General features: G+C 45.6%; 1 protein-coding gene across 9 annotated transcripts in view; it reads right to left on the bottom strand.

Moving 5' to 3' along the window:
• Rbpms (RNA binding protein, mRNA processing factor) overlaps nt 1-23,753 on the bottom strand; it is a 152,306-nt gene extending 128,553 nt beyond the window's left edge. For 3 of the 9 annotated variants that reach the window (XR_004772476.1, XR_004772477.1, XM_027391270.2), the window contains exon 1: nt 22,542-22,902. Coding sequence is in view for 5 of the 9 variants with exons in the window: in XM_027391270.2 (XP_027247071.1) it covers nt 22,542-22,607 (66 nt within the window). In the remaining 4 variants the exon portion in view is untranslated. Of the gene's footprint in view, nt 1-22,541; nt 22,918-23,667 lie in introns of those variants that run through there. The other 6 variants (XR_004772478.1, XR_003480268.2, XM_035452938.1 and 3 more) reach the window with 6 other exon arrangements.
• Between the last annotated feature and the right edge of the window lie 357 nt (nt 23,754-24,110).

The following is a 24,110-nucleotide window of genomic DNA, read 5'->3' as shown; positions in this document are numbered from 1 at the left end:
CCACCTCAGAACAGGCAAAAGTATCTGTCACTCTCCCCACTTTATAAGTTTAAATATTCAAATGTTGAAGTCAGCACTTTTTCTAGGGAGAAACAGAGATCAATTAGAACAATGTCAGTTGAAGTGCTGTAGCTTTAAAAGAAAAATGCAAGGGGGTTGGGGAGATGGCTCAGGAGTTTAGAGCACGGGCTGCTCTTTCAAGAGGACCCGACCCAGCTTCATTCCCACACCCACACGGCAGCTCACGACTGTCTGTAACTCCAGTTTCAGGGGATCTGACACCTTCACACCAATGCACATAAAAATAAATAAAAAGGAAAGGAAAGGAAAGAGAAAGAAATGCCGGTATGAAGACCTATGGTAGACCAAAAAAAAAAAAAAAAAAAAAGGATAAAGCCGGTGGCAATGGAAATACACCTTTAATCCCAGAAGCAGATGGGTCTCTAAATTCGAGGCCAGCCTGTTCGATAGAGTTGAGTTCTAGGAGAACCTGAGCTACATAGAGAAACCCTGTCTCAGAAAGACCCAGCGGAGCTCACTGTAAGTCAGGGCTTAATTAATGAGCCTTGGCTGGACTAGTAAGAGACCCTGTCTCAAAAAACGAAGATGAGTTGCACCTAAAGAGAACTGTCCTCTGTGCAAACACATGCACAAGCAAGCACACAAGAAATAGATTTATCCCATACCTCAGCCCCAGCTTCAGCTCTCATGAAGGTGCTAGACAAAAACACTTTGTATTTAGGTTCTCCCCACTCAAAAGCCTGTGGCCATACAAATCTCTATGGTGATACTGACAGCCAAGAAAAAAAGCAGTAAAATTCACCTTTGATGCTTCTAAATTTCCAAGTTGACATACTATTTTTTGTAAAGAAATGTCTGTCCCAAGGGAAGAAAGTGAACATCCTTTTGTAACAATCCACATTAAAGGGCTGAGGATACAGGTCAACTGGAAGGTTGCTCAACTCAACACCCACAATCCTGGGCTCAATCAGCACCACACATAGGAGTGTGGTCACCTATGGCTCTACACCTGTGACTGAGCATTCAGTAGGTAGAGGCAGAAGATCAGAAATCCAAAGACATCCTCAGCTCTGACCAATAACATGGGGTTCAGAGGTGGGAGAAACTGAAGATGAATAACAGACAGACAGACAGACAGACAGACAGACAGACAGAGCGAGCCAGCCTATTTGGGCACTCCTTGCACTCTGAATATAACTGGAATCACTAGAGGTGTGCAGCCCTGCGATGCTGTTGCTCTGCTGGAGATTAAACCCAAGGCTACGTTCATTCTGCACAGGCACTCTACCAACTAAATACGCCTTGGTATTTTAAAGATATATTTGTGCATACCAATCTATTGATTTGAAAAAGTATATAAAGCACTATTGAAGAATGTCTCCTCCCCACCCCCCAAAGAGCTTTTTTTTAAAAAAAAAAAAAAAAAGAGTAAGTTTACTAAGTAATTCTTGGGATAAGTGGCCTATCTTTCCAGGAAAAGAAAATTTAAGAACTTTTGACTGAATGCTTCTATTCAAACAGATTTTACTATAATTGGTCTTGGGAGGACAAGAATCATGAAGATGGGGTAGCTAAATATAGATGCTGTAAAACTCGGGGAACATACTTGTGAGCCCAACACTAACAATTAGCAAAATGTGGTATCACCAGTATTAAAATAGGAAATCTGAGCCCATTCCGGGAACATTGTCATGAACTGCCATAGTCATCTCTGGCTCTGGGGGTGGCTCAGCACTCCAGAGGTCCTCAGCCCAGGGGACAGCCTTATAAGGCAATTGTGGCAGGGAGCAGATAAGAACACCATGGAGTACTTAACATTTCCAGAGGCCTCTGCAAATATTAACCCATTCACTCTCATGGTGTTCTGTGGGAGAGAGCTATGTTATCATACCAAAAGAGATGGTGGGGGAAAAGATCCGATTAATTACAATTACGTATCATAAGGTGGCCACCTACCTTAGGCACCTGGCTCTGGATTAGACAAGAATAACGAAGAGGAGGGCAGAGAGTTAGTTCACAATTTTTGACAAGTGAAGGACAGCCTCCCCACCCCGTCATCTCCTATCTCCCACAGAGTCCCCACAAGATTCCAGACCTTAAAATAACTGAGCCTCCCACTTGAATAGTCTAGAAGAGTGAGGCCCAGACCAGGGTCTGGCGGAGACACACCAAAGAGTGTGAAATGTGCTTTCTCCTTTGGTGAAATAAACTTAACAACTACAATCACTGTGCCAGCAAAAAATAAACAAGTCAGATGTGGTGCCCGCCTTTAATCATAGCACTTGGGAAGCAGAGGCAGATCTCTGTGAGTTCGAGGCCAGCCTGAGTTCCAGGACCTTGTCAAAAGGAAAAAGAAAAAGAAAAAGAAAAAGAAAAAGAAAAAGAAAGGGGGGAGAAAGGGGGGAGGGAGGAAAAGAAGGAAGAGAAAGGAAAGGAAAGGAAAGGAAAGGAAAGGAAAGGGAAGGGAAGGGAAGGGAAGGGAAGGGAGGGAGGGGAGGGAGGGAGGGAGGGAGGGAAGGAGGGAGGGAGGGAAGGAGGGAGGGAGAAGCAAGCAACAAACAACCCATACAGTTAATGGAGAATGAAATGGCCTCATTAAACTTTTAAATTGAGAAAATATCAAAATGAGTTGTGATAGTTAAAGAATTTTGAAATTTTATAGGATTACCTTGAAGTCAAATGTTGTAAATAAAAGAGCAACAATTGTATGTTTCAAAAAATAAGCGAGGTGCAATAGCCTGCAATCCTAGCAAGCAGGAAGTTAGAAGTGGAGAACTATCATGGATTAATTTCTTTCAGGTGGGACCCATGATCTACACCCCATCTCTAAAGATCCATCACACTGTAGCTGAGGTCTCCAGCACATGAACTTTGGGGGGGACAGACTCAAGTTCATCCAACCACAGCATAGATATGAAAAGATTAAGTAAAAACAGACACAATGAGTATGTTGTCAACACCCAACTGCAGTCCAGAGGATATAAACTGAGACTGTCCCAACAGGCAAACTTGAATAGAAAAAGTGTAAATGTAAAAGTACTGAAGACTGCATATCAGGCGGTCAAATGACTTTGCAATAATTACCCCTACTCCACAAAGGACAATAACACAAAGTTCATCAACAGATGAATGAGTGAACAAAGTAATTATCACCTTGACAAAAAAAAAATCCAGAATCACCTGGAAGATGGGACTCTGCATATGCCCAAGGAGGATTATCTTAATTGCATTAATTGAGGTGGGAAGGCCTGCCCACTGTGGGTGACTCCATTTCCTGGCTTGTCCTGGACTGTAACAGAGAAGGGGGAGGGGCTGAACAGAGCATGCAAACCTGCTTAAGATGCTTCCCTATTGTGGATGGGATCCACCCAGCTATTTCAAGCCTTGGCGTCCCTGCCAGGATGATCAGAATCTTGAACTATGAGCTAAATAAAAGAAACCCTTTCTCCCTGAAGTTGCTTTAGTTAGAATATTTTTCACGGCAACAGGAAAATAAACTAAGACAATCAAACATCAGTTAAGGTTATTTACACAGCTCTATTAACATGCCACAAATTATTCAACAGCCAGCTGGGTAGAGCACTTGCCTGCCTATCACACATAAAATCTTGGACTCAAGATTGCCTGTGCTCCATACTGAATATGGTGGCACACATACCTGCTTTCATAAAGTGAAGACAGAGAGGATTAGGAGTTCAAGTTCATCATTGGCTATTTATCAAGTGTAAGCCCAGAATGGGCTACCTGAGATCCTGTCTCAAAAAAAAAATAAAAATCCCTAGGCATGGTGTCTTAGTCCCAGTACTAGAGAGGAAGAGGCAAGAGGATGGATCTCTGTGAGTTCCAGGTCTTCCAGAGCTAAATAGTGAGACCCTGTCTCAAAAAACAAAATAAAATTAACCAAGTGCTAAGTACATAAATTACAGATCAATTAAATTCAATGTTCCACAGTAACTCATATGAATAAAAAGGTCAGCCCGGTGGGGATGGTGGCACATGTCTTTAATCCCAGCACCCAAAGGTGGATCTCTAAATTCCAGGCCAGCCTGATCTACCAAAGCGAACTTCCACGACAGCCAGGACTACACAGAGAAACCCTGTCTCAGGGAAGAGAGAGAGAGAGACAGAGACAAGGACTCACTCAGCCATTAATGATTGCTATCACTTTGTGGCCCACTCAGAAGTGATGAAGTGGAGAGAAGGGTGAGACTGTAGCTGCCTTGTGGCGTGGTAAAGAGTTAACGGCATGAAGCAACTTGCTCAGAACAGACAGGAGGGCGACCCATCAAGGTAAGGCTCCTGCCAACCAAACCCATCTTCGAAGTCCTGACCACTGCTTCTAATTTTCTTATTGTTAACACACATTGGTCACTACTGCACAGGCCACTCATTTTGCTGCATCCCCGGGGAATTAGACATTCTAAACCTGAGAGACTGAAAGCCAGCATGATGGGTATTTTTAAAAATACCCATTTTAAAAATGGTATTTTAAAAAGCCTGCCTGGTATTTTTAAGAGGCAAAATGAACCTTGAAATAAGTGCAGCCACGGAATAAATGACTTCAATGGGGTGTGAGGGAGAAACTTTTTTTTTTTTTTTTTTTTTTTTTTTTTGGTTTTTCGAGGCAATGTTTCTCTGTGTATCTTTGGAACCTATCCTGGCACTCACTTTGTAGACCAGGCTGGCCTGGAACTCACAGAGATCCACCTACCTCTGCCTCTCAAGTGCTGGGATTAAAGGCATGTACCACCAACACAAGGCTATTTCTTTTTTCTTATCTGAACAGCTTGCATGGCTTTCCATGAAGAGTTTTTGTTTGTCACTAAAGAAAGACAAGAAAAAGGCTTATCATGTTTGCTATTGTGACTGGTTGTGTACCAATCACCTGTGGAACAGGACTGAGATGCCAATGGCATGGACAGATGCCAATGGCATGGACTTCTTTAAAATATTCTTAAATGTGTATCATTTACTTCTTATTCTTTCAAAAACTGCTAGACAGATGCAACTTCTCCCTGCTCTTTCTATTCTTAATTTTTCCCCCAATTTTATTTTACACATGAGTGTTTTGCCTACATGTGAGTGGTTTGCCATGTGTGCCTGATGCCTGTGGAGGCCAGGGTACTAGATCTCCTGGAACTAGAGTCAGGACAGTTGTGAGCTGCATGTGGATACTGGGAACAGAACCCTAAGCAGTCCCTGTTTTTACTTATCCATTTCCAACTTCAGGGCTCATGTCTCTGTCTGCTTAAATCTCAGAATTTCTTCTTCCCCAAAGCCAGCTTCACTCTGGTCCCACTCACCTCCCTTTACTTCTAAGCCCATCCCATGTGTGTTTCTCAATACTGTCTGTCCACTTACATCCCATCTCAAGTCATTATTCTACCCTTCCCTACGTTCACCGGGGTCCTTCCAACTAGGCAGGAATACAATATGTCTCACTAAGTACCCTAGGTACCCAGAAAGGCCAAGGCAGCAATGCCAGGCTGTCTGCCTGTCTTCAGCAAATACCATTGTTGCATCCCAGGGGAGTCATTCGGCCTCCCCACTAATCAATGTTCTCTCTGCCATCTGTCAACCTGAATCAAGGAATTCAGGAAAAGAAGGCATGCACTTATTTGCCAAAGAGCTTCCAGTGACTCTGAGAAAGGTGCCAGGGTGCATAAAATTTCAGTTGCTTCACGAACTCAATGTGAATTCATACTCAAATACTCATAAGAGCAGAAAATGCCCAATGCCAAAAGCAAGGCGAATTCCACTCTTGTAACGGATAGGATGAGTCAAGACAAAGGTTTCCATTACATCTGCTCACTTCCTAGACTCACACTCAAACAACATGTGGGCCGGCTTGGTGGAGGGTGTGCTCCACAAAGTGTTCTGGTAACAATTAAGGAGGCCTGTGGGCTGGGGTTAATGATGGCTGCCCTGCCCACACGAGGAGACCTGAGCTACACTCCTCAGGCAATGTTTGGCTCTTGGTATGCTGTGGGCATCAGCAAAACAGCCCCTCCTGGGAGCACAAGAACACCCTGACTGGCTTAGGAATACTTATGGCGGCTTGTATACTGGGGCTCCATGCCTCCCACCCCCACCCCCCACCCCCTACCCTCGCCTCCCAATATTTAATTGCTATTTAAATATAAGCTCCTTTGGGGGTGGAGAGATGATGCTCCTCCAGAGGATCCAAGTTTGATTCCCAGTACCCACATGGAGGCTCACCACTGTCTGTAACTCCAGTTCCAAGGAATCCAACACCTTCACATAGACACACATGCAGGCAAAACACCAATGTACAGAAAAATGAAAATTAAAAACTAAGGTCCTTCCCAGTGTCAAACTGTTAGCTGTTCACCAGCTGTAGGTCAAACTGACCAGAAAAATCTACTATTGTCTCCATCCTTACGCCAAGGGCAAACCAACCATGTGACCAGAAAATAAGAAGACACATGACAAACCCACAGATTCTGAGACACTTGTCCATGCTGAGATGCTTATAAGCCAGTAAGGTTATAGCGTGCCTCAATGGAGGTGTCATGAACTCATCTGACAAACGCTGGAGGTGATTCCAGAAAGGCTGCTTGAAACCAACCATGAGTCACAGAACAAAAGCAATGTGACAAACGACATGACAAAGAGGCATTTTACGAAATCCCTTTACATTTCTGGGGCAGGGTATGCAGGAAAACGGGCCTGTGGTACTCTTGGCAGGAGTTCTCAGTGCAGCGTTACAAGAGAAGACTTGGCAACAAACATCCAAGAATGCATGCTCTTTGACCCAGAAATTCCAAGTCTAAGCTTCAAGCTAAGGAAATCACTTAAGAGTATACAGAGTTTTAACTAGGAGCATGTACAGAACTATTTATACCAAAAGGCTAGAAGCCAACGCCCAATAATAAGGAGTGGGCTAGACACATTAGGAAATATCCATGCTATGACACAGTTTGAAGAATTCCAAAGGTGGCCACAGAGCTTCTTTGCTCAGTTTGAAATCAGGTGCCATGTTGTTTAGGAAACCCCTCAAATACCCAAGAAGCAGGCCAAGAAGATGGATGAGGAAAACCTCTTTCACACACAGAGGAGACGAAGGAAGTTGAGAAGTCAAAATCCAAAGACACAGGGAAGGGCCCCTGGCCACAGGTGGAATTAAGAAATCTGGCAAAAGCACGACTTTAATCCCACAAGTCTAGAGGCAGAAGCAGGTGGATCTAAGTTCAAGGCTGTTAAGTACAAACCATGGGGTCCTACCAAAGAAGACCGGGCTGCTAGGTTCTCCCAGCAATTCTCAGTTCCTACCTGTTACAGGGTATGGATGGAAGCATACCCCTCCCTCTATCCTGAACTCTCCAGCCCAGGGGCTGGGCTGCCCTTCCCCCAGAGGCTCTTCTCTACATAATCCAGACATTCTGGTTACCTGGCCCCTCTGGTACCTTTGGCCTGTGGGCTGCTGCACCTGGCTCCCTCTCTCTCTTCCCTTCCCCCTCTCCCCACATGGCCCAGCTTAGCCTGGTTGAATCCACTCTGAATTGTCCCATATTGCCCCTGCCTCTGGCTATGCTCTCCCGTATATCTCTAATAAACTCTCTCCTCTACCATACCTAGAAACAGTCATGTCCTTCTTGTTTTTTTTTTTTTTCTTTTCTTTTTTTCCCTGAGGCCAGCCTGGTCTTAGAGCAAGTTCCAGGACAGCTAGGACTACAAAAAAGAAACCCTGTCTCAAAAACAAACAAACAAAAAACCAGAAATCTGGCAAAAAGCAAGCAGTTCCTTGTGCCCGAGATGACAGTGGCCCTCTTTGGCTCCTTTAAGCATCTAGATTCCCTGTTGTGACATCTTTGCCACCGACAGCTAGAATGAAGTGCTTAGACTATAGGCAAATGCCACCAGGCACTCTTTACAGTGTTCTTGTCTTTTTCCCTCTTCTGATGGGGGTGGATAGTGTAGAAGATTCAGAATGAGTGAATGACTCCTGGATCTTGACACTGTCAATCCTGAGTATCAGATAAATTATATAGCAAAAATAACCAGAGTAACTTGCTTCACAGTGGCTTACTTATGGAAATAATTCCTCTTATACAGAGACCAAAAACAAGAAAAGAAAGAAAAAGAAAAGTCTGGAGTTTACTAACCTAAAGGTTTAGGAAGAGACACTACCCTCAGGACTTTCTCCAGCAAATTCCCTAAATTGTAGTGCTGAAACTGGCTCAGTGGTGTGAAAGTGGGGAGGGCATTTATAGCAGGCTCCAGGGGGGCAGAGAGTGCAATTTCAATTTAGCAAGTGCAATTAATGCTTGTTAAGCTGGGAGTCTTCCCAGCCAGCAATAGACTGAATGGAGAACCTGGGTCAAACTGCACCTCAGCCTGGTTTTCCCTGTATATGGGAAGAGTACTCTCTTATTTATTTCAAGGTAAGGCCATGGCAATAGGATGATTCATCTATGTCCAATAGTGTCCCATGACATTACAAAAGACACAAGCAAACCTTTGTCTTACCTAGGTTTCCACTGCTGTAGTAAAACATCACAACCAAAAACAAGCTGGGGAGGAGCGGGGTAGGGCATAGCTGTAGTCAGAAAGGAAGCCAGGGCTGGAACTGAGGTAGAATCCTGGAGGAATGCTGATTACTGACTTGTCCTCCATGGCTTGCTGAGCCTTGCTTTCTTATACCACTAAGGACCACCTGCTCAAGGGAGGCACTGTCCCTAGTGATCCAGGCCCTCCCACAACAAGCCATGTTCAAGAAAATGCCCCACAGCCTTGCCTACAGGCCAATTCCCTGTCAAGGTTCCTCTCTTCCCAGATAATCTAGTCAGTGACAAATTGACTAAAACCAACTAGGACAGCCCCCCCCTCGGGGGGGGGGGTCTGGTTTAGTGGTTTCATTGTGCCCTCATTTACAACTTATCTTTCTTAAGTTTTTATTTTTTATTTTTTATTTTTTTATTTTTCGAGACAGGGTTTCTCTGTGTAGCTTTGGAGCCTATCCTGGCACTCTCTCTGGAGACCAGGCTGGCCTCGAACTCAGAGAGAGAGAGAGAGAGAACGTGCGTGCTGGGAAAGTTCATTGGCCTGCCTCTGCCTCCCAAGTGCTGGGATTAAAGGCGTGTGCCACCAACGCCCGGCCTTTCTTTAAGTTTTTAAAGAAAGGCTGGGGTAACAGGCTGGTGGGAGACACAATATCTGCATTGGGTTCACACAGCAAATAAAACAAGGACCCTAAAGATGGCACACGCCTTTAAGGCAGGGAGAGCCAGATCTCCCTGAGTTCAAGGCCAGACTGATCTACAAAATAAGTTCCAGGACAGTTAGGGCTGTTACACAGAGTAACCCGAAAGGGGTGGAGGGGTGGGGCGACAGGACAGACAGACAGACAAACTGAATTTCCATGCTGTTTCTTTTAACAGCACTGCACTGGGCCTCACATCTAAAACGCAGAGCTCCTGCACATTTAGCACACAAGTAAAACCCTTCAGAAGAGGAGATCCAAATGGCTGCTTTAATCTTACCTCTGTACTTACTGAGCTGTTAACTGTTTGATGCCAGGGAGTAAATATTCCACATCCCTCCACCCCCACACACAGGCTGTGCACAAAACAGTATCAGCTGGCCTTCTTCTGAATTTAGCAACTAAAAAAACAAAGAAGCCTAAAAACATCCTCTACAAAGATATTTGTCCTCTTCCACTGAAAACTAAGAAAAACACAAAGCCACTTTCAACAAAATGTGTGTTTCTAGTTACTAATGGGATGGGTAGGAAAGAGAGAGAGAGAGAGAGAGAGAGAGAGAGAGAGAGAACGTGCGTGCTGGGAAAGTTCATTGCTGCAGGTCAGCAAGAATTTGTAATGGAAAAAAAAAAAAATCCTGCTAAAGACAAAACTACTTAGCTAGTAACATCCAGGACCCAACTGTATGGATTCTGATCTACCAGCCACTTTGAAGTGTGCATGCGTGCGTGCGTGCGTGCGTGCGTGCTGCGTGCGTGCGTGCGTGCGTGCGTGCGTGCGTGCGTGTGTGTGTGTGTGTGTGTGTGGTGGGGTGTCCAGTATCTGAAACCCACTAATTACAGAGTATTACTATCGACTACAGACACACCTACTATGGGATAGTCAGTTCAGATGAAGAAAAGGATTGGGTTTTATTTATGCAAGCACAGGGTCTCATACTTCAGCCATCCTCCTGCCTCAGCTTCCTTAATGCTGGGGTGATGTCTCCTGAACCAACACACATGGCAAGGGCCCTTGTCTGCCTTCCCCTTTGTGGTGCATGTCAGTCATGGGCTTTTAAAGCAAAATCGAGAAAACAGAGTAAAACCTACATGCCTCGCTGGGTATGACTCTGGACAATGGCAACCCATGCCTTTTTCCCCTCATTGGTGTAGGAAATCTTGCCCTCCTAAAGGACTGTCAGACCCCACTCTTACATTTCTTGGGCTCTCACAGTGGGTGCTGCCGGGCACTAGACTCTAGAGCAGTGGTTCTCAATTTGTGAAACACCATGGGGGGGGGGTCGAATTTCAGATATTTACATTACTACTCATAACAGTAACAAAAGTACACTTAAGAAGAAGCAAGGAAAGTAACTGCATGGTTGGGGGTAGGGGAGTGTCACCACAACAGGAGGAACTGTACTAAAGGTGGTAGTATTAAGAAGGCCGAGAATCGCCACTTTAGAGGGTATGGGTATTCACCACTCGGATTCTAATAGCTAAGGCTGGGATCCCAAGATCTGGTTTTCTGCAGAACCCCTCTCAAAACACAAAGACTCAGGATGGGCCCTAAATAATCCTTCTGTTTACTGAGGGTCATTTCCTGCAGCCCGCTCACACCCACAGAGTCACACCCAATTATCTAGGAGAGGCACCGGTTTGCTTACAGAAAACAAGAGTGAAAAAATGCAGGTAGGCAAACCGGGTGTAAGAAATCTCCTGAAAAACAAAAGGAAATTCCGAAGTCTAGGGTAGTCTGGTTTTTGCCCATTGTATTAAAATAATTTAACAAATAAAACAAAATATAAGGGGTTAGCACTGAAAAGGCTGGCTAGCACTCTCTGCAAATGGTCCACCGGGGACTTTTCTCAGCATCCGGTGTCACAGCTGGGAAAATGGAAAGTGGAAGGATGGGACTCATAACTCCTTCCACACACAGCAGGCAATGTCTGCGGTGCCACCGTTCCCTTTTAGTTAAGGGAAGGGAGGTCTGCTTCCCTAAACAGTTTATAAGAGACTGGTCCTCTGTCCCACAGAGAACACAGAAAATGAGATCATAAAAGTGAAGGGTAGTGACAGGCTGGCCAAGAGCTTACTTCTGTAAGAATACATAACTTTGGTTGTGAGATTATCAGGCAATGGATGACCAAGGGACAACAACAAACCGGACTTAGTACACAAATGAGGTCAATCCGAAGGCAGGCATTTCACTGCTTCGTTCATCTGCTCAATTAACAGATGGTTTCCGTCTGATGGTAAGTAAATGACAAGGCACATTTCTTTAGTCCTGTGATATTATCTGCTCTGCTTCTCAAGGAGAATCGAAAATAAAACAAAAAAACAGACAAGTGGGTGTGGCCTGGGGTAGCTCCCTAAGGAGTCCTTCACATGAGAACCCAGGTGCTTAAAGTCTGGTCCAGCCACCCAGAGCCAGAGTGACCCTGAACTTGTACCTCTTTGTAAGCAAAAGGAGTAAGCTAATACAGCTTGAGGCTAGGCTTAGCCAAAGGCTCCAAAGTGGCAAGCCTTGCTCTAAATCAACTCCATGTGGTTATAAAAGTGTAGCCTTCTCAAGGGACAAAGTCACACCTGGCAAAATTTACCTGACTCTCCAACTACAGTACTTATTTCATTCCAGCCACACCTGCATTTCTGTAAGTGTAGCTGTGTTTAAGTGGACAAAGGGAAGAATTCTTTCATGTGTGTGGAAAGCCTGCCTTCCCCAGCAAGGGATCAGTCATATACCATCCAAACAAAAATCTGACTCAAAAGGGTGAAATGATAATTCTGGTTTCTGATGTCATCAAGTAGGGGGGTGTGAATCAGAAATACTCACCTGGAAGACAGAAACAACTAAAATTTAATGTGAGCCTGGCATGGCTGCTTAGGCCTTGATTCCCAGCACTCGGGAGGCAGAGGTAGGTGGATCTCTGTGAGTTCAAGACCAGCCTAGTCTACAGAGTAAGTTCCAGAATAGCCAGGGCTACATACAGACATGCCTTGGGGGGTTGGGGGGAGAGAAAGAAAGAAGGAAAGAAAATGCAACATCTGGAAATGCCTGAAAGGCTGTATAACGAACGATGTGGCATGTCACACAGATGTCTGTCTGCCTTTGGAAGGCACTTTTGTGAGCATGGGCAGTTCTGGCCATTGCTCTAGGCTCTGGGGTTCTTTTAGACTATTAAATAAAACAGAAAGTTCCATCAGAGGTACAAGGTAAGCAAGTCCAGTAGCACAGAACATGTCAAGAGATGCCATCTGGAAAAGAAATGGATGATGACACAGTGGTAGAAATGTGGGCTACTTCAAACTTGTGGGTCACAGGTCTCTTTCTGGATGACACAGGAACCGAGACTGGGATAAAGGTCAGGAGTAACCTGTAAGCACACAGACTGCATTGGTTCCAAGGTCCATAGGCATATCTAATGAGAATCCCAGGAACTAAAGCATCACCAGTTGGGACTGGGATTCCCAGGAGGTTAGAGGTCAAGAAAGAACCAGTCACATGAACCTTAGGTCTCACTGGAAATTTTTTAATTATTTATTTTTATGTTATGTACATAGGTGTTTTTATTTTTATCTTATGTACATAGATGCTTTACCTGCATGTATATCTGTGTGAAGGCACTGGGAACTGGAGTTACAGGCAGGTGTGACTTGCCATGTGGGTGCTGGGAACTGAACCCAGGAAGAGCCATCTCTCCAGCCCCCAGCCACTGAACATTTTTTTAGTTCCTACCCATCAGCCATAAAACCTCAGACAAATTAATTTCTCAGCATGCCTTGATTTTCTTATCCCTAAACACGGCAAAACAGGTCATTCACTTTGTTAAAGAGTAACGTTAAAAAGCACCACACTCTTACACAGACCCAAAAGAAAAAAAAAAGCTATAATCTCAGCAGGTAAAAGGGAGGGTCGATAGGTCAAGGGCAGCTTTGGCTACAAGTTGAGTTAAAAAGCTAGTCTCAGCTATTAAGCGCCCCAGTATCTTAAAAGAGGGGGTGGAGTGCAGTCAACTAGTGTCCACTTTGGACTAGCTATATAAATGCTCAATCACTTAGCATGAACAACCACAAGTGCTTTTTTTTTCCCCTCAAGACACAGGGGTTCTCTATGTAGCTCTGGCTGTCCTAGAACCTGGTTCTGTAGACCCAAAATGACCTCAAAATCAGAGATTCACCTGCCTCTGCGTCCCAAGTGCTGGGACTCAAGGCGTGCACCACTACGCCTGGTCATCTAAGATTGGAAAGGAAATTTCGACCTGTCTGAGTATGACTCGCTCTATCAATTCTGTGGCTCATTACTGGAAAAGTACTCAGTGATCCTTGGTCAAGTGGGAATTCAACTCAAGAATGGAGAGGAGAGGGCTAAGTGAGAACCACAGGTTACCCTGATAACCAAGGTTAGCTCCCATTCACCCAATAGCCAAGGGCCTGTAAGGGAGGCCCTGTCTTGCCCTCCCCCATCACTTGAGGCCGACTGGAGGAAGACTAGATCCAATAACAGATGCCTTAGGAAACTCACACATCCTCAGTCTTGTAAATCGCACATGCTGGGTAAGGCAATTACACCTCCGCAGCATTTCCCCTCTGAGCACAAAGGAAATTCTGCTACTTCAGTAATAAGATAGCACTTTGCGCTTGTCCCCTTGTCCCCAGCGGCCTCAAGTACGAAGCCTTGGGGTGGCAAAGAGGAGTTTTCACAAAATGAGATTCTGCAGAGTCAAGGACAAAATCATCTTGGGATCACAATGGCCACTGGCCAGCATTATCTACCTGGTGACATAAAGGAATTTGGGGAATCGGAGGGTCCTCATCATTAAGATTCTTTCACTCCTGAAAACTAAGGACTAATTGGAGATGGGAGTTTAAGACCTTAGGACACAGACCTCTATCCTGAGATGCTCAGATTTCTCAGACCTTTGCAAAACCCCAGGTGCTGTCAGGATTAAGCTAGGCTGCCTAAGCATTTCCTTTGCCTTTTAAATTGGTGCAACAATGCTGCATTACAAGCTGAAATCCTGGCCTCTCTTCCTGGTGTGACCCTCATTTATTCCTGCCATTTCTTTCTCCTCTTTGCTATCCATTCATATACATCATAATGGCTGCAGCGGAGTTAGACATTGCAAGAAATGCAACCACATGTTGTTCTCTTCTTGTTGCTGTTGGGTTTCTCCGTGTAACAGCCCTGGCTGTCCTGGAACTCGATTTGTAGACCAGGCTGGCCTTGAACTCAGAGATCCATCTGGCTCTGCCTCCCAAGTGCTGGGATTAAAGGCGTGTGCCTTTGTTTTCTATTTTAAGTTCCTTTCCAGGAGTGCTTTTCAGTGGACACTTAGCACAGTACCAAGCAAAACAAGATAGCAAACCACAAGGAAGTGAGTAAATAGGACCCACAGAACACAAGGCCTTAGGCGACCAAGGCTCAACTAGATTGTATGATAGCTTGGTCTTCAAGAAAGAAGACTACAAGTCTGGGAACTGATGACAAATATAGGGGAAAAAACAAAAAAAAACAAAAAAACACAAATTCCTTGAACTTTGGTGAAAGTAAAAAAAAAAAAAAAAAAAAAGGCATGAGAAATACTATATATACACCTGGATATTTCTGATTCCTCCTCCCCCCATCCCCAGCTGATAAAGATAGCAATTTATCTTATGTATTAAAATTAGTGCTTCTTCCCTGAGAACTTCCAAGTCCCCCCCCCCCTTCCCCAGAAACCTTTTCTCTTTCCTTGCTTTTCATTACAAAGTTTTCCCAGGGATTGGAATTCCATTTTCTGAACATTCATCCACATGACACTCATTTTCAATTACCAAGCTGTATGTGAACTGTTCTGAAAAATCCTGTGTTAACATCCGGCCTATCCTGTGTACCCCAAACGCAGCAGCATCACTCCTAGCTGTCCTATGCCCAGTTTGTACTTCTACAAACCACCCACCATCTAAAGGAGAACCCAAAGAGGCACTGGGGTCAATCCTTAGCTTCCTCTCCAGCACACTTCAGACCCGGACTCTTCCAGCAGGGGCCTCACTGATTCTTGCAAAGCTGGCTGTGTGCCCTGTCCTACAGGAACAAGAGGATGCTTGCTGTGTGCTGCCCTCCAGCAGATGACAGAAGCCCCTCTCCCAGCTCAGAAAGCAACTGCTCCCATCAGCTGCTGGCCAATGTTTGCTCTAAGCTCACCCCCTTCCTTTCTGGCTTCTTTTGTTCCTCCCAGGGAGCAGCCTTGAACACTCATACGGATCAGGGCCTTGCCTGTCATCTTTCACCCTCCATCTTCCTGACCTCTTTTCCCACCATCCTCTCAGGAACAGACTTGTTTCCAGTCCAAACCACCTCAACCTTGCTGGCATGCTTTATTGAACCCACTAAATAACCCACCCAACCCTACATTATTTTGTAGGATATATGATTATAGGTGGTCCAGTGCTTAACCTATAATACAGCCCACAGAAAAAAACTAAGCAAGATTCAGAATTGGCCAGGTTTAGAACTTATGATTTAATCTCAGCACTAAGGAGGCAGAGGCAGGAGGATCTCTATGAGTTCCTGGCCAGCCAACCTCAGCTACATGTTTCTCTACAGGGATTAATAAACATTAGTGATTACTGGTTCTTTAGTAAATGTATAAAAATATTCCTGAAATTCTCATAGGGTAAATGATTCTGGTAGTTCTCTGTTCTGCAAACCAGGTAACTTTATTCTCATAAATTCAAGCACTTATCTATCCTTCAGTCCGCTTCAAGTTCCAGGTCTCATCAAGCAACCCTCACCTTCTCCAATACACACAAACACTGCACTGAAGTTGTTTAAACTAGTATCCTGGTGCACATTAAAGATGGAGATGTGAGTGTGCAAAGTTATACAGTTATCCTTATACAAGCTGATCTCCATCAGGGTCTGGCAAGGGTAGGGTCTTATCAACATAGCATCAATTTTAAGACCTGGTCCTCTGCAGGCTTCCAGTACACTAAACTATGCATCCACTTTTGCTCTAGCTGTTAAGTTTCGTTCTCCTCATTCCTTCCAGTTTTTTCTTTGACTAAAGCAAGTACTGTTCAAGAGGGACATTTGCATTCCCTTTCCACTGCCCCCAGGCAGACACTAAGGTGCCAAATGAAATTGAACACAAACATTCCAAAGTGGCTGTCACACAGAGCAGACTTGTTTGGGAAGGGGTGGGGTGTCCCTGTTCTTCCAACTAGATAAGACTTCTGGAAGTCCATGACTAGAAGGTCAAAAGAGTTCCACAGGAGAACCCAATCCAGCAGCCCCATGGGATGAGCAAGCACATCTGATGAACTCACCTGTACCATCTACAGGTGAGAAAGATCATTTCCTAACTGTTTGAAATCTCTAGTAGGCAAAGGACTCTTGGTAGTAAGCAGGTAGCAGCCATGCATGTTTCCAAATCCTATACTTATATGGATTATATGTGTGCATGTGCCTGCATGCATAGACGTGTGCAGGGACATGGGGAAGTCTGACCTTTAGGAATCTCATTAGATGACATGCATCTCTTTTGCAAAACTGCATGGCAGAAGACAATGATGGCCTAGGAGCTAAGTGGAGATAACAAGAACTTCCTGGGAAAATATGCCTCCATGGGGGGAGGGGCACGGGGAGACAGGACACGGACACAGACATCGACACAAAAACAGAGGCTACAGCTTGAATCCTGCTCAGCTTGGGCCAGAACAGAGGAAGAAACTGGTAGAAGTGTTCTCAGAGCCATATTAGAATAATCCCGAGTGTCAAGTGTGGACTTTTGTTCTGTGGAGATCAGAGCTGAGCAGAAAGATTTGAGATATCATGAGACCCAGCTGCATGGCATCACGCTGGACTGAGAAAGGGTATTAGAACATGGGAGTGCAGCTGAGGATCACTAACTAACATGACCCAGGATGGAAGGAGGAGATTAGCTCTTGATGAAGGGCCCTGAGGAGCAGAACAGGCCTGAGCCCGGCCCAAGTCAGGCTCCTAAGCCAAACTAAATTCGACCAACCTGATGGTTTGTTACACCTACATGGATCACTAAAAAATTTAATAAAATCTTCAAAGCCACAAAGCTTTGCATCACTTGCTCACTTTGAAAATGCAGTAGAAAGCAATTCACAATGATCTGTATGTAGTCTCTCGATTACATTCATCTCATCTATATTTTGTTTTACATATGCAGTTAAACAACTTGAAAAGCGGCCGGGCGTTGCTGGCGCACGCCTTTAGTCCCAGCACTCGGGAGGCAGAGGCAGACAGATCTCAGTGAGTTCGAGACCAGCCTGGTCTACAAGAGCTAGTTCCAGGACAGGCTCCAAAGCCCAGAGAAACCCTGCCTCGAAAAACCAAAAAAAAAAAAAAAAACCCTGAAAAGCATAGTGGGGGTGTTACATGGGAGGGTTTGCGGGGAGGAAAGGAAAAAAGGGAAATGAGGTAATCATATTATAATCTCAAATTTTTTAAAAAATTATTAAAACTTGAAAACTACTGTTTGCTCAACAAAAACACAGTCCTCAGGATATCTGGAGCATGGCTCTTGCCTAAAATTTTCCAGAAAACAAGTGGCCTGCGGGGACCCTGCCTTCAGATTTTTAGTTTCCAGACTCATCTATTGTTACTATATATTACATACACAAAAACAATCCATAATAAATATACATTTCAAACAACATATCCTTTAAAGGCTGTATAATATGTCTATGGAATTATAATGACTTGCTTAGCAAATTCCCGTTTGTTGAAGTTCCTGAAATTTTTCGCCATCATAACTACCATAATCACTCCTACTGTACTACCACCCATTTCCTGAGAGTGAACTCTTAACAATATAGGTACTAAATCAAAGGGCCAGAGCATGTTTTGATGGCCCCTGCCAAAACTCCTCAGAACCACAGCCCTGGTTTCATTATTGTTGCTATGTTCCCAGTTTATTGCCCCAGCTCTAACACTAAATCCAGCAGAAAACAGTATGAGAAGTCACCTCCATAAAAGCCTCTACCTTAACCAAAGGATCAAGCCAGAGCACTGCGAACAGAGAGCACTTCTAGGCACCACCAGCTTACCAGAAAAACTGCAAAACCACTTTTGGCAAAGCAACCTAAAATGCATGCTACACTGGCAGCACTCTTCAGATATCATTCGACCATGAGGTCACATTTCCATCCCAATCACTGTCACCAACTCCTGCTCCATGACCGAAACGAGTTTACTATGTTAGATTTGGCTTGCAAATAGGTTAAGTTGTACAAAAACTATGCCGATCCTTCCAGAAGCCGTGTCCATTAATCTCAATGTGCAATGAAAACCAGCGGTTACCACACCACTGGCATTCTCTTTCCTCTGTAACAACTGTTTGTTTAAAAAAAAAAAAATTATGACCCTGATGCTTTGGCAAAATACTAAGCACTCTAAAAGATCTGAAGTAAAAATTGCATGACCCTCTCAAGATCTGACTTGATGCGATTTCTGCCAAACATCTCAATCAATGCTGCAACGCAGCCAATTCTTGCTTCTCTGATTTAATTACCCCTTACACTGCTTTCCCAGAACCGAGATGTATTTTATACTGCTTCAACATAAGGTGATCTGCCTGAGAAATACCCAATGACATGAATGAAACTAAAATTACAACCGAAGGACACCTTTGTCTCATTTCAAAAAAACAAATCACTTGCCAATAAGGTTCTGTAAGACAGGGTTCCAGTACTCATAAATACATTGTATCTTGACTAATGACAGTGAATTAGGAGACTAATTATGACTTTATTACTTACATACTAATTAACTTTTAATAAAACCAGATTTTTTTTTTTTTTTTTTTTTTGGTTTTTCGAGACAGGGTTTCTCTGTGGCTTTGGAGGCTGTCCTGGAACTAGCTCTTGTAGACCAGGCTGGCCTTGAACTCAGCGATCTGCCTGCTTCTGCCTCCCAAGTGCTAGGACTAAAGGCGTGTGCCACCACTGCCCAGCCTGGAGACACATTCTAAGAACTTTCCTTTTTCTTTTTTTCTTTTTACTTTTGTTTAGAGACAACATCTCACTATGCACCCCTGGCTTGGCTTGCTATATAGACCAGGCTGGACTCAGACTCAGAGATCCACCTGCCTGACTTAAAAAATGAAGGAAATCATCACCAATATCCAAGTAAGAACTTTGTTTCAAAGTAGAGCCTTGCTATGTAGCTAAGACTGGCTTCTGAATTGTAAAGTGATGTAAGAGATAATCAACACACTGCACATAGACACCAAACCCTTGCAACTCTCAGGTCCCAGTAAGATTGACAACTGGCTGTTCTTGCAGAAAAACTTGCAAAGAACATACACAACACACTGAAAGCCAGATGTATTGTCTCTTACACAGCTGCCAAGTCTTAACATCACAGAGTCTCAAAAACTTTTCAACCACAGAAAAGATGTAAACATTTTTCCTAAATCCTGAACTTCCCATCCTACACAACTGTATCCACATGAACATACGAGCAGTGTGTCATGATTGCAGAGTAAGACATCAGAGACACGAGATTAAAACACACTGGATGATAGATAGGAGGAGGACCTGGTTTCAAACACAGAAAGGAAAACGGAAAGCCTTGAATTAGCTCTCCAGTGTAGGAGAAAGTCTACTCCCATAGCAGATATATGGGACAGTGTTTTCTCTTAGTGATGGGTGGACTCACTTTTCCAACTCAGTCCAGTAGCCACCGGAAATTACAATTTACAACAGGCAAATTCTTCTCTTGTCTTCATGTATGTATACGTGTGTGTGTGTGTGTGTGTGTGTGTGTGTGTGTTCTGTTTACTCTGAGGCTTTTCAATGCATCTGAACAAGTGCTGATGCACTGGGCGGGCAGGGAATGGGTCCAGTGTTGTGGTTTTGTATAATGACAAGCACATTAAGGGGACTCACCAAATACTGTATTTATTTTACTTGTGGCTTCCAGGGTTATTGGGGGGGCAGGGCGGGGGGGGGGGGGAGCCTAGGAGTTTTCAAAAACCAAGCAGACACAAAGAAGAGAGAATTATAAAATAAAACTACCTGGGACACTGACAATTTTCTTTCCCTGCATTTCTTTTGTGCTAGCCAGGTGTGATGGCAAATGCCTCAATCCCAGGACTCTTAGGCAGGAATTCAAGTTCAAAGCCTGACTGTGTGACTTGGGAAACCCTATTTCTAAACAAAAAAATAGAGTAGCTAGTGATAAGAACTCACAGGCGGATCTCTGTGAGTTCGAGACCAGCCTGGTTTCCAGAGCGAGTGCCAGGATCCGCTCCAAAGCTACACAGAGAAACCCTGTCTCGAAAAAAAAAAAAAAAAAAGCTTGTCTGGCTTTTTCATTTCTTAGTACTGGGGTGGGGGTGGAGGGGTGGACACTACATTTTTCATGGAGTATGTATTATACATTCCCACTAGTGCACAACTTGAGCTCTGCAATCTTCCTACTCCTCTTATTGCTTAAATAACAAATGTTTTGCTAAAAAAGATAAACACAACTTCTAGAATCACATGCCATTCCTACCTGACAAAAAACACTCAGTGCAACGCAGCAAAATCAGGCAGATGACTGCACCAACATGGTCCATTACCAGATGTGATCACCCCGAGGGGGCCTTAGCACTGGAAACATCTGCAGCTAAGATGATCAAGAGAAAAACTGACTTGCCATAATATTTAGGCAAGTGGGCATGGGATTTGGAGACAAACCTATTGTTACCTACCAAAACCTTAAAAAAAATAAAACTTGGGGGTTTGTTGTTTCCCAAAATCATTTTAAAAGGACCAAACTTTGGTGTTCTTGTTGCTGTCATGAGCTTTGTCCCAGCTGCAACTTTTCTGAACCGGATGAAGGGAAGAAAGATGGTTTTAGAGGATCCATCCTTGCAGGGATAAGGGTACTGTGGATCTGAAATGAGTTATTACCTCACTGTGTTCATTAAAGCATGCTAAATTCCCAGCAATTTTTTTTAAAAAGCAAACGGGCATCATTTTTTAATGTTTAACTTGTCAGGAAATAAACTGAGAAGCAGCGGGAACTTGCAGCTGGCTCCCTGGGCTCTGGCGTTATAAATCGGTATAAACAAAACTTCTCAAACCAACACTTGCTGATGAAATAGGTAATTTCTTCAGGTGGGGACGCAGTTGTCAGGTTTCTTCAATTCCCTTAACCCTAAGGTGCACTACCCTAACAACTGTGGTGAGTAAAATCTTACTCTCCGTTGTTTTGCATAAGTTTAGGTCTCTTCTGTCTTCCCCATTTAAACAGTTCCCATTTTACCAGTGGAGAGTTTACATAGGTCAGAGAGATGGGTGGATGGATGAACTCTTTCCTAATGTTTGGTTTCAGTCACGGTATCTTAGTTTGCACACGGTGAGAATGTCTCAACATTCTCACCATCCTAACCGCTTCAGAGTCAGTTTACGTTGTGTTCATCCTCCTCATTAGGATGTAATTTACCTGTAAGAACACTTTTTATGAAACAGTGGGTTGGGCCGTGTCTGCTTCTACACACTCAATTTTGGGAGACCTTAAACAGATAAATACAGTTTCTTGGACCTCCAGGTAAACCACCAGCAGGAGTGAAAGTCCGGGCCTGACACCACAAAACTGACAAAATTCTTAAGTCCCATGCACGCTCCATTCACCCATATTACTCAAGTGTTTTCAGTAAGAAACGCACCACAGCCGCAAATCGTTTTTAATCATCATTCCGAGTGTGCCACATAAAGTTGTGATTTTCTATGAAAACACCCTCCATGCGCCTTTGCTTTGGGGAACCCAAAGCTTTTAGCCCTTGTTAGTCTACCTCTCCCCCCACCCCCATTCCACATCGCCCAGGTTCGGCAGGGGTCTTCGACTCATCAGGGAAGAATGCGGCTGATGAGTTATCTATTAATCCAAAATGTCTCAGCTAGGAAGATATTTCACCCAGTACTTTTAACACCGAAAGGGAGGGAGAGGAGCTGGGGTTGGAATTATCTTTTAACAAGAACTTTCCCAGAGTTTCTTCCTTCAACCATGCCTCCCTCCGATTTCCAGCAGCAGCCGCAGAACCCAAATCTTGACCCTCCCCCGATCCCAATCATCTGAGGTCACCCGGGAGTCAGCTCTCGATTCCGCTTTTAACATCCCGGGTAGACAAAGCTGAGCATTCTACTTAAAAAAAAGTCTAGGGAAAGTCCTACAAAGTTATGCAATGGGAGGCATGCGGACGCGCGTGGACGCAGCCCCGCGCCTCGGGACGCCGCGTCCCGTGGGGCACAGCCCCCCCCCGGCGCGCGCACCCCATGCGCCCCGAGCCCCGTAGCAGGCCCCCCTCGGTACCTCCTCCTCCTGAAGGTTGGCCTCGCTCGGAGTGTTCTCCTTTTCGGCTTTGCCTCCGCCGTTCATCTTCCCGGTCCTTAGTCGCCGCGCGGGGCTGGGGCGCGGGGCTGAGGCGAGGGCGCGCTCGCCCGCTTGCTACCTTCCCCCGGGCGGACGGGCGAGCAGGCGAGCTGCGGGGCTGGAGCCGGACGGCGCTGCGGGGAGCCGGGGCGGGCGGGGAACCTCCGAGAGGCCGGGCGAGCCCCGTAGTCCGGACGCGGCCGAGGCGGAGGAGGCGAGGCGGCGGGCGCGGTTGGGACCGGAGCCGCCGAGGGCGCGCTGCTGGCAGGCTCTGGGCAGCGGGGCCGCACGCAGCGCGCTTTCTCTCGCTTTCCACCCTCCTCCCCTCCTCTCCCCTCCCTTCCCTCCCCTCCCCTCCTCCCTCCGCCCTCCCTGGACGTGAGCGGCCGGCCGCAGCCCTGAGGGACGCTGCTCAGGACCGCGAAGCCCCCCGCGGGAGGAGGGGCACTGGGCGGAGCGGTCGACCCCAGGGCCTGGCTCCGTTGGGGTGTGTGTGGGGGGGGGATGTCACCGGGGTCACGAGGCCGAGGGGACGGCGGGAGGAAGATCGGGTCCGCCCTCTCTCTCTCTCTCTCCAGACCCCGCGGCCTCGGCGTCGGTGCGGGCCGGTGTGCGTGGACTTAAGAGAGGGGTCGCGGGCTGGAGACCAAGCCTGCTGGGGGGTGCACGGAGGGGGGACTGGGGCGTGCTACTTTTTGTTTCCATGCTTTTCTCGACGGATGTGCACCCCAACCCACCCCTCCTTGGCAGTACCCGCTGAGACTCGGTTCTTCCCCCGCCGAGAGGTGACAGGCACGGGGGACAGCCCACCACCGAACCCCGCTTTTGCAGGACACGGCTTGCAACCCCAGCGCCAGCGCCGGAGTCCAGCGATCCCTCCCTAGCCTTCCCGCACGCCCGCTATCACTCTCCAAGGCTTCCGGCCGCCCCTGTTCAGACTCGCACAGCCGGTACCAGACTGTTCTGGAATCGTTTTGTTTACTTCACTCTTTGGGGAGCCCCTTCCTGGAATACAAGACCGTGCCCGGTTTATCTTTGTCACCCCGCCACTACTTAAGTAGGCTACCTGGAGCATAGTAGGCAGGCACTGGATATCTTATTTGTTGGCTGAGTGTCCCTCACTGCCCCTTAAAGGTCAGGACATTTATCTGGAGAATCAAAGCAATTGCCCAACCCCGGGATGACCGCGTAGCTTCCGTTTCCTCATCGGAGAAATGGGAGAAAATATATATACATATATCCCAGGGTTTTCGAGATTATAGATGGGGCAAGCCCAACCCTCCTCTCCCAGCCCTTGTTCTTGCACCATTATGGTTTACAATAGGCGGAAGCTAGCATTATTAAGGAAGTTTCCATTTTCCTGGTCCTACAGGACTTTTCCAACAATAGATCCGTAAACTTCTTTGACTAGTTTGGACAGACATTTAAGACCCCCACTATCAATGGGGTGTGCTTGTCTCTCCGAGGAAGTTTGTCTGGCATGCCGCACCAATCACTTCTCATTTATGT

Source organism: Cricetulus griseus (genome assembly GCF_003668045.3).
Source record: "Cricetulus griseus strain 17A/GY chromosome 1 unlocalized genomic scaffold, alternate assembly CriGri-PICRH-1.0 chr1_1, whole genome shotgun sequence".
Lineage (NCBI taxonomy): Eukaryota > Metazoa > Chordata > Mammalia > Rodentia > Cricetidae > Cricetulus > Cricetulus griseus.
The sequence above is the reverse complement of the archived record's forward strand: the minus strand, read 5'-3'. Positions and strand labels throughout refer to the sequence as shown.